The following is a 10,461-nucleotide window of genomic DNA, read 5'->3' as shown; positions in this document are numbered from 1 at the left end:
CCAAAGATTTGTAATAACTTTGGCGGAACTTGAATTGACTTAGTATAATGCCTGCCTAACGTTTTCTTTCCAAAAAAATAAATAAACATAAAATAAAATAAGACTTCACTTGAAATTAAATCCTGTTTTCCCACCTCCAAGTTTGTACAGCTCTAATATTATTAATACATTCACATCCCACTTCCTCATCCTCCTGTTGAGTTCTCATTGCTAATCTTTATTGTCAATCATTTCTTATAGTAGTTGATAGTACGTATGTTTGCCATTGGAGCTGCTATAAACAAGCGAAGCTGTGGAATGGAAGAAGCTGATCGAATCAGCAACTTGCCACTAGATTTGACACATAAAATCCTAGAATGTTTACCACTAGAAGAAGCTGTTAAGACAAGTGTGCTGTCGCGAAATTGGAGGTTTAAATGGACTTCAATACCACAGCTTACAATTGGTGAGTCATTCATTACAACCATCATAAAGGGAAGGAATGAATTTAATGATCGAACTGACATTTCATTGACATACTCAACTGCTGTCAACAACATACTTCTTAGTCATGATGGACCGATAACTAAGTTTGTGCTTTATATTCCCTTTTGGTTCGTAGGAGAAATATACACGTGGGTAAGATATGTTTGTGCTAGTGATCTCAAAGAACTCACTCTTGATTATTTTTTGGGTTTTCAAATGAATTTGCCTACATGTTTGTTCACTTGTTCGAGCTTAACACATTTGACTATTACCGGATGCAAACTCCTCTATATTCCACCAACTTTTACGGGCTTTCCATGCCTTGTTTATCTTAAATTGGGAGGCTACTATTTTCGTGACTCCTCTAAAAATAATGAAGTGTTGGAAACTCTTATATCAAGATGCCCACAACTTAAGACCCTCCATCTAGTGATTAATGAAGAGATGGATTTGACAATTCATGCTCCAAAACTTAGGAATTTGAGAGTGAGGGGCTTCATTTATAGTCTATTCTTGGAAGATACTAGGGTTATTAACACAGTAGTCCTGGAAATTTGGTTGAGGAATTATTGCTGCCTGGATGATATTTTCGATTGTTTGGCCAACGTTGAGGTTCTCGTTCTAAACGACAGTTTTTGGCTGGTAAGTAAACTGTATTTGATGTTTCAACTTATAGCAGCTAAGTCGCTCATTCAGTTTTGTTGATTTTTGGATTTGCTAATTGCAGTCAACCTATCACTATAAACCCCCAAAAAAATTTCCAAAAGGATTGGGACGGTTACGAACTTTGATTTTGGCATATGTACGACTGTATGAGCAAGCCCACATGTCTTTTGTTCTTTGCTTGCTTGCTAGCTCCCCACGGTTGGAGAAACTATCCATTCAAGTAAGTTTGTTCCAGCAACCTAATTTCTATACTTGTCTTTTCAAGTTAATCTAACTCATTAGCATACTTTATTCTGTCTTTTCAAGTTAATCTGTCAAAGTGTAAGGGCTCAAAGCTTGAGTTGTTCTCATTGATCTCAAATCATATATGTAGAGTACATAGCTTCCTAAGATAACATCACAAGATATTCTAAGAATTATCTTGAGTAAATTAAGGCTATAATTAAGGAAACTAATTTATATGATAACAATGAATAATATTCTCCTAATCTTTCCTAACACCCCCCCTCAAGTTGGAGCGGGTGGAGTGAAGACGCCCAACTTGGGAAGAAGATGTTCAAATTGAGATTTGCCCAATGCTTTGGTGAAGATATCGGCCAATTGGACATGAGTAGGAAAATAGGAGGGATCAATGAGCCCGTCTATAATAGCATCTCGAACAAAGTGACAGTCAACTTCAATATGCTTTGTTCGTCCGTGAAACACCGGGTTTTTTGCAATGTGCAAAGCAGACTGACTATCGCAGAACAATTGAATAGCTTTGGGATGATGGACACCCAAGCTCGAAAGAAGACCCTTCAACCACTTTAATTCACAAGTGATGGAATACATGGAACGATACTCTACATCTGCCGAACTAGTAGCAACAGTTGGTTGCTTTTTAGTCTTCCAAGAGATAGGTGAGAGGCCTAGAAACACTAGCCATCCTGTCAAAGATTTTCGGGTTAAGGGGCATGCAGCCCAGTCTGAATCACACCAACCCTGCAGAGTGAGTTCACTGTCAGATCGTAACAAAATCCCTTGACCCGGAGTACCTTTGAGATACCTAACAACTCGTAGAGCTGCTTCCCCGTGTTCTTTTCTTGGTTCCTGCATGAACTGAGATAAAATATGGATCGAATAAGCTAAATACGGCCTAGTGACTGCAAGGTAGATCAACCTGCCGACAAGTCTGCGATAAGATTCAAGATCAGAAAGTACGGGACCACTAGCTAGACCAAGCTTGTGGTTTTGTACCATAGGAAAGTCGGCGGGCTTAGAACCTAATAATCCTGCCTCTGAAATAATGTCAAGAGTATATTTTCTCTGACACAAAAATAAACCAGAAGAACTACGGGCAACCTCTATGCCCAAAAAGTATTTCAGAGTACCAAGATCTTTCATATGAAAACAGTCACTGAGATATGCCTTGAATGCCCTTAGAGCAGCGGAATTATTCCCAGAAATAATTAAATCATCAACATACACAAGCACATTAATTTGTGTGCGACAATTGGTGTAAGTAAACAAAGAATAATCTGAGTATGACTGAAAGAAACCATATGCCTTCAATGCAGAAGTAAGTTTGGCAAACCAGCATCGAGGAGCCTGTTTTAGGCCATATAGGGATTTTCTAAGGTGACATACCTTATTAGGGTGTGATGACTCAAAACCCGGAGGGAGTTTCATGTAGACCTCCTCTTCAAGATCACCATGGAGGAAAGCATTGTGAACGTCCATCTGATGAAGCTCCCAATTTTTAGAAGCTGCAATAGCAAGAAAAGCACGAACATCGACCATTTTAGCCACAGGTGCAAATGTTTCGGTGTAGTCAATGCCCTCCTTTTGATGATTGCCAAAGACGACCAATCTGGATTTCAAACGTTCAATACTTCCATCAGAATTATATTTGGTCTTGTACACCCATTGACTCCCTAAAGCTCGTTTGCCAGGTGGAAGATTCTCCATTGTCCATGTGCCATTTTTTTCAAGAGCCTGAATTTCATTTTGCATTGATGTTCTCCAACCTGCATCTTTCATAGCCTCCTTAAAAGACCTTGGCTCTTTGCCAGAAGTAATAGCTGCAATAAAATTTCGGTAATATGGAGAAAAACTGTCACAATTAATATAATGCACTATAGGATAAGGAGTACCTGAGGGATGCTTTGGAGACGGAGTGTTAGGAGAGAGAGATGGAGATGGAATGTTTGTGATAACCGTATGCGTAACAAAGTCTCGGTGTTTGACATTGGGGAATTTTTGTCTCATACCCCGGCCTAAATCTTCAAGGGGATGCTGAACCGTGGCTGTGGGCGGCTGATTAGGGTCTGCTAGCTGCTGTGTTGCGACTGCCTGCTCGGCATTAGGGGCTGCACCCTCCCCGCAGCCTACAGGTGCCTGCCGCGGGTCGGTTGCGTACTCCTCTGCCTGGCTGTAGGAGCTGGCAGCGGGCTCCGCACCCTCCTTGCGGCCTACAGGGTCGAGCCGCGGGCTACCTGTGGTCTCCTCTGCCCCTTGCTGCTGTGTGCGTTGGTCACTATGCTGCTGGAAAAAATCATTGCCCACACTATACTCCAACCCAAAATTATCGTCCAAGGTCACATCAACAAAGTCAAAGTCCACATTTTTGTGTATCGGCACTATATTTTCAGGGACAATATTGGAAGAAACCGGATCATGAAACGGAAAAACATCTTCAAAAAATTTTACATCCCGTGATACGAAAAATTCTTTCGAGTCAAGATCAAATAAATTCCAACCTTTCTTCCCAAAAGGATACCCCACAAATACACATTTGCGACTCCGACTTGCAAATTTGTCTCCATTAGTTTTTTTATTATGTGCAAAACAAAGACACCCAAAGGTACGGATAGTAGTGTAAGAGGGAGAAGTACCAAACAAAATTTCATAGGGGGTTTTATTTTGCAAAAGAGGAGAGGGGGTGCGATTAATTAAATGGGCAGCAGCTAAAACACTCTCTCCCCAAAAATAAATCGGCAAATTAGCCTGAAATCGCAAAGCTCTCCCTACATTGAGAATGTGTTTATGTTTTCTCTCAACTCTACCATTTTGTTGCGGAGTGCCAACACATGAGGTTTGAAATAATATGCCGGTTGGCTTGAAAAAAACACGCAAACAATTAAATTCAGTACCATTATCACTTTGAACGATTTTAATTGTTTGAGAGAATTGTCTATCAACCATTGCTACGAATGACATAAACATACGAAACACCTCAATTTTATCAACAAGCAAATATATCCAAACCGCACGAGAGAAATCATCCACTATTGTCAAAAAATAACGAGCACCACAAGACGATGCATGTCTATAAGAACCCCACAAATCACAATGTATTTTTTCAAAAATTCTAGTAGTTTTATTTTCACTTAGTGAAAAACTATTTCTAGGGTGTTTAGCACGAAAACACACTTCACATGCTTTATTTAAACTACCCTTACAATTATAAAGAGGAGTGAGAAGCTTAACAACTTTTTTCGAAGGGTGACCCATACAGTTGTGCCACAGTTCTAACAAAGCAGACGACTCCGACGTAGCCACATGTTGTACCGATGCTCTTCCTTCGAAATAAAACAGTCCATCTCGCCTAACACTCGTTCCAATCAGCTCCCTCGACTGGTCCTGTATAGCACACATATTAGAATTAAATTGGACAGTGTAATTTGTGTCATCAATTAATTGTGATACCGAAATTAAATTGCAACGTAAATCAGGAACAAATAACACATGTGTGAGGACAATTTTTGAAGACAATCGAACCGAGCCTTCCTTTGTGGCCTATACGGTTTTACCATTTGGAAGACCAACGGGCAATTAGAAACTAGATGAGTATCAAATAGCCACTTGTCACAACAAGTAACGTGTCTAGAAGCACCGGTGTCCACAATCCACAAAGCATTATCAAACTCACCATTCAATCGACCATCGGGAACCTTTGTATTACCAATAAATCCGGCAATTGCTTTCCATTGGTCTGCGGTGAATGTTTGTGAAGCGCTGCCAGTACCCTCAGCATTGTTTGACGCAGACCCAGCAGTGGTAGCGTTTGCTCGAGCCTGCCCACGTCCCCTAGCACTAGCCTTGCCGCGCTTAGAGGGGTTAGGCCACCATTCCGGGAATCCTTTCAATTCGAAACATCCAGAGACAAGGTGTCCTGTTTTCTTGCAATAGGAGCAGAGCAATCCGGACTTGTCTTGTTTATCCTCGGAGGCTGCCGGCTTCGGTTTTCCCTGGCTGGTTCGGAGAGCGAACCCCACCGCAGCAGGTGGCTTCTCCTCTGGAACGGGAGTGGAAAGACGAATTCGTTCGTCCTGCGAGACTAATTGACACGCCCTATCAAGAGTAGGCAACAGATCTTGAGAAAGAATGTTTGTGCGAGTCTGAGCATAGAAGTCAGTACACAACCCCATTAAAAACTCATGTAAGCGAGCCGTATCCCGACGCTTCTCGTGCGCTGAACCTGCAGTACACTTATCACAACAAGAGCAAGCAATAATAGGTTCGTGGTTGTTCAATTCTTCCCATAAGGCAGTCAATTTGCCAAAGTACGAAGCAACGGACATAGTCTTGGACTGCTCACAGCGAGCAATGGAGGATTTTAATTGCTGAATCCGTGGGCCATTAACGATAGCAAAACGCATCTTCAGAGTATCCATGTCAAAGTGTAAGGGCTCAAAGCTTGAGTTGTTCTCATTGATCTCAAATCATATATGTAGAGTACATAGCTTCCTAAGATAACATCACAAGATATTCTAAGAATTATCTTGAGTAAATTAAGGCTATAATTAAGGAAACTAATTTATATGATAACAATGAATAATATTCTCCTAATCTTTCCTAACATAATCTAACTCATATAAAATTGCCTATTTTGAAAAATTAGGTTCCCCAATTTGCAGAAGTGACTGATGATCAGCCAGTGCAGATTGATTGCTCTAACATTTTTCAATGCCTCAGAAAAGTGCAACTCCTTGGTATGTTGGGGTTGCGCAGTGAGCTGCAGCTTATACAATATATTCTAGCTCAGTCTCCTGTTCTGGAGGAAATGACTATTGGGCTGAATGAGATCACTTCTCAAATGGGATCTGAAGTAAAATACTATTTCTCCTTGGAGGCTATGCTATGTCCTCGAGCTTCTCCAAATGCTGAGATAATAATCACGACTGTATGCTGAGAAAAATACTATTACTCCTTGGTATGTCGTAATTTAGATACTCCATGAGTCCATCCTCCCCGTATTTGTATTAAAGCTCTAGCCAGTGACTTAGAATCTTTTGGACTGCAAACGTGCTACCAGGATGTCATTTTGGGATCGCCTATGGGCATCCAATAACTCTATGTGAACAACCTTTTGAAATTTGTGAAAAAATTACTTATTTTCAAATTTATGTATTAGCACCTTATTAAACTATATTGTGTGTATTCCTTTTTTAGTGTCTCAAAATATTGTGTCTGTATTTGATTGGTACTTGTTACTATGGGATACTATATTTAAATAGTACAGGGTAAGATACTAGTTAAATTTGTCAATGAGCCATGAGATATCATGGTAAAAGTTTGGTCAATTCTTGTTTTATCCAACTTTTATATCATAGAGTACATGTATGGAGATTATAAAACACCAAATACGAAAATAAGGTCCTATAAGATAATAATAATTTTAGAGAATATAAGTTGAAGTATAAGTTGATAGGAAGGATAAGATAAGGATGTAAAAGTTCAAAGAATATAAAGTACAAGCTAATAAGTTCATATTAGATTAGTCTAAGACTAATAAGATAGGTAAAAATAATGTGAAAAAAACTAAATATTATCTTACTTGTCTATAAACTTGTTACCAGGCAACAAGTCCTGCAACATAACTTGTTACCAGGCAACAAGTCCTGTAACGTTTCAAGCATTGCAACAATAACATTATGTAATATGTAGTGAGCTCTTCACTCATTGTTACTTTTCCTATGATTTCCTTCCCCTGTTAGCCTCTTTTCAATGCTTAGCCTCATCTCCAACAATTCCAGTCTTCGAAATATGTCCTGGCAATGGCAATTTTCCGTGCTATTGACAGGCTCAAAACACTGGCAAATTGGCAATCAGTATATGAGGGGATGACCAGAAGATTATTTGTTTCAGAATCATGCGTTTCAACAATCCCTGACTTGTTTAAAACACCACAAAAACCTGTTATGAAATTTTAAAGTAAAATCATTCGTACTATACTAGCTAAATTTAGCCAATGTAACAATTAATTACAAAAAGCTCCCCTTAAATGACAATTCCTCCAAAACCCTAATTTACAGATAATATAACATCAGGGGAGTAATGTATTGAAGCAAATTCTTCTGCGAAACCAGAAGCAAAAGAAATGAAACAACGAGACACAAACCATAAACTATACTTGTAAGGCTTATGTATAACAACCAAAGGATCATTCATTCACTCCTGTGTTGGCTACTTACGAAACAAGAAAGTAAATTAAGTAATACCAGTCACTAGTCTCTTAAGCAGAATCAGAAGACGAATCTGAAGTAGAAGGTGAGATGGCAACATGAACAGATCTCTTTGGCAATGTGTTCTCTGGACAAATGACTTCCACCATTCGTGATGCTCTACGAAACCGATTTAATTGCATTAACATCCTTGACCGAGAAGTCTTCTTGAGGAGGGGTGTATGTACAGATAATCGCTCAAGCACAGGAGAGCAAGCAAGTAAAAACTCGATCAACTTCAGCTCTGTAGTAAAAGCATTCAAAATTCCAACTTTGGCACACCTGAGGTGGTGTAATGTGAAATCAAATTTGGAGTCCACTAAACCTCCAGCAAGATTTGTGCTTGAAATTACCTAAAAGTATTTTGTGAAATTCACATGTTAGAACTATCAACTATACTCAGTAATACTTCGTATAAATTTAGTACAAAAAAATTCATAATTTTAAGATTCCAGAATCTACAATTGCGATGGTAAAAGAGCTAGAACTTCACGTATTAGCCTTATTTGTTGATACATTCATAAGAGTGAATCAATTCTATGGTTCTATGAATCTTCATTTATCACAAATTCTCAAAAATCCATCTCAGAACCTGAACACTCCGACAAGGGTAATAGACATGTGACAACACTTTTTACCAAAAACATGGATACATTCATACATCTACTTTATACCCAAATTGGAAACTTAAACATAAATTTCAACCAATTTTGAGTTACAGAGTGAACTACATAGGTGGAGACAGAGATCCCACCATAGATATGAGTTACTTACAGTGATTTTAAGTGTTTCAATGTTAGGAAAGCTCTGAATGCAGCTAATCACAGAAGAGAAGTCATCCAGAGAATCGAAATGAAGTGATAACAATTCCAGATATTTCAGTTTATCAAAGGTATTACGAATGCTGCCTGCATTAATCAAAACCTGCAGCCATAACATATTCGAAAAATCTAATCAGTAAGGATAAAGTAAATCATGGATTTAATTTTTTATCAGCTATCCAAGCACCACTTACCCTACAAAAGTGACCTCTAAAACATAGCCTTTCGAGTTTACTTGAATTTGCAAGAACTTTAGCCAGATCACCTAAGAACCCCTTGTGAACACCGACCAGTTTCTGAATACCAAACGAAGCTGACACAAGATTCTCACAAAATTTCACATCAAGTGACCCGAATACCCAATCAATAGTCAGGTATCTGAGTTTGGGAATATCTATAACAATGTTCATGTGCTCCAAACCAGTAAAGTTTGTTAAAACTAATTTTTGTAGTACTGGGCAACTGCCAATTAGATCTTTGAAAGTCTTGTATCTTAAAACAACTCTGTCAAGCTCAAGGCTTGTCAGCTTTGGGAAGCCTTCGAAATTAAGAGGAGACCTGAATATGCAGAAGTGAAGCTTCAATTTTTCCAGGTCACCACAGGAGAAAAGACGCGAGCTCAACTTAAGAGGCGCCATGCATGCATTCCAAAGGCTAAAATCTCTAAGACCATTTCTTGAAAGATGGGAAATCCACTGATCAACATCTGGACAGGCATTTAAAGAAGGAACAAACAATGAAAACTTGTGAATGGGACCTTCATGTTGAAAGAGAATTTTGCTTACAATACTGCAAAACTTAAGAGCCTCGTGTACTTCCTCTTTGAGCACACTAGTAAAAAAGTGAACATCGAAAGTAAGATGGGGGGTTGAAGTCCAAATGTCTTGCCACTTATGTGAAAGAATACACATTCTAGCAGCATCACGGAGAGGCAAGCGTTCCCAAATTTCATGTATCACATCCCTCGGCAAATCACTAATTATATCAGCTTCAGTGTCATTATTGCTTCTTTTGATCTTAATTCTGGTATGGTCCATTACCTACTAGATTTGAACATTCAAAATCAACTACAGGACTTAATCAGAGAAAACAACCATAGTTTAATAGTTCAATTCATACTACAGGAAATTGGAATAGTGTAAATCGGAACAGAACATACACTCATATGATTCATACTTCATAGTGCCAAGGCATAAATCAACACTGGCATATCAATATCAAAATCCGAGGTCACAAATCGCAAGCAAGATTATTCGAAGCACACCTACACCCATATGATTCATAAAGCTAAGTCATAAATCAACACTGGCATATTAATATCAAAATCCGTGGTCACAAATCACAAGCAAGATTATTCAAAGAACACCTACATCCATATGATTCATAGAGCTAAGTCATAAATCAACACTGGCATATTAATATCAAAATCCGTGGTCACGAATCGCAATCAAGATTATTCGAAGAACACCTACCCACAACTAGATTAAATTGAATATCCAGACAACTCATCACATCTTAACAAAATTCTGATGATTGCTTTATTTAAACTTACTAATTAAGTTTACAGCAACATCTTAGACCTTACTTAATAGAAATCTTCAATCATAAAATGTTAATTAATCAAAATTATAACAGTACCAAAATCCCTAACAAAAGGAAAATTGCTTATTTCCATCAACAACTAATTTGTAAAACAGAAATCAAAACTTAAACCCTAAAAAGCAAAAATCGATGCATATGATCGAAATGAGCTCACATTTCCTTCGTAATTCACCATATTTACCCAGAAATTTACCAAAAAATAACTTCATTAAACTAAAAATTAAAAGAAATCGGAATGATCATATGCATAAATAGGCAAATTGAACGAAGATCATTGACAAACTACTAAAACATATGAAGAATGATTTAATAAAATAATAAGAAAATTAGAGGAAATTGTTAAAAATTGGGAAAAGAAATTACCTGGAGAAATGCAGAAGAATTGGCGGGAAGGAGAGAGAAATGAGTCAATAAAGAGTGCT

General features: G+C 38.2%; 2 protein-coding genes across 2 annotated transcripts; one reads left to right on the top strand and one right to left on the bottom strand.

The window, feature by feature from the left end:
• The first annotated feature begins 255 nt into the window (after window positions 1-255).
• LOC145564877 (F-box/FBD/LRR-repeat protein At1g13570-like) lies at window positions 256-1,485 on the top strand. The gene is made up of 3 exons (XM_081625044.1): window positions 256-1,107; window positions 1,193-1,351; window positions 1,438-1,485. Exons 1-3 carry the CDS (start codon window positions 256-258, stop codon window positions 1,483-1,485), a joined length of 1,059 nt encoding a protein of 352 aa, XP_081481170.1.
• A 5,907-nt stretch (window positions 1,486-7,392) lies between these two features.
• On the bottom strand, window positions 7,393-9,474 carry LOC145563612 (F-box/FBD/LRR-repeat protein At1g13570-like). The gene is made up of 3 exons (XM_081624055.1): window positions 8,632-9,474; window positions 8,391-8,540; window positions 7,393-7,969 (listed from the first exon to the last, which is right to left on the bottom strand). Exons 1-3 carry the CDS (start codon window positions 9,472-9,474, stop codon window positions 7,628-7,630), a joined length of 1,335 nt encoding a protein of 444 aa, XP_081480181.1. The 3' UTR covers window positions 7,393-7,627.
• Window positions 9,475-10,461: the final 987 nt, after the last annotated feature.

The sequence above is a fragment of the Chenopodium album genome, chromosome 10, assembly GCF_948465745.1.
Source record: "Chenopodium album chromosome 10, dcCheAlbu1.1, whole genome shotgun sequence".
Lineage (NCBI taxonomy): Eukaryota > Viridiplantae > Streptophyta > Magnoliopsida > Caryophyllales > Amaranthaceae > Chenopodium > Chenopodium album.
Note: the sequence above shows the minus strand (reverse complement) of the source record. Positions and strands in the feature narration are given on the sequence as shown.

What these genes read in the sequence shown, in the direction of transcription:
- LOC145564877 (XM_081625044.1), top strand. Translation starts at nt 256, where the DNA reads ATGTTTGCCATTGGAGCTGCTATAAACAAGCGAAGCTGTGGAATGGAA. An exon ending in TAAACGACAGTTTTTGGCTG is followed by an intron (nt 1,108 to 1,192) that starts GTAAGTAAACTG and finishes TGCTAATTGCAG; the next exon opens with TCAACCTATCACTATAAACC. An exon ending in TGGAGAAACTATCCATTCAA is followed by an intron (nt 1,352 to 1,437) that starts GTAAGTTTGTTC and finishes TGTCTTTTCAAG; the next exon opens with TTAATCTGTCAAAGTGTAAG.
- LOC145563612 (XM_081624055.1), bottom strand. Translation starts at nt 9,474, where the DNA reads ATGGACCATACCAGAATTAAGATCAAAAGAAGCAATAATGACACTGAA. An exon ending in TTAGAGGTCACTTTTGTAGG is followed by an intron (nt 8,541 to 8,631) that starts GTAAGTGGTGCT and finishes TTATGGCTGCAG; the next exon opens with GTTTTGATTAATGCAGGCAG. An exon ending in TTGAAACACTTAAAATCACT is followed by an intron (nt 7,970 to 8,390) that starts GTAAGTAACTCA and finishes AAATACTTTTAG; the next exon opens with GTAATTTCAAGCACAAATCT.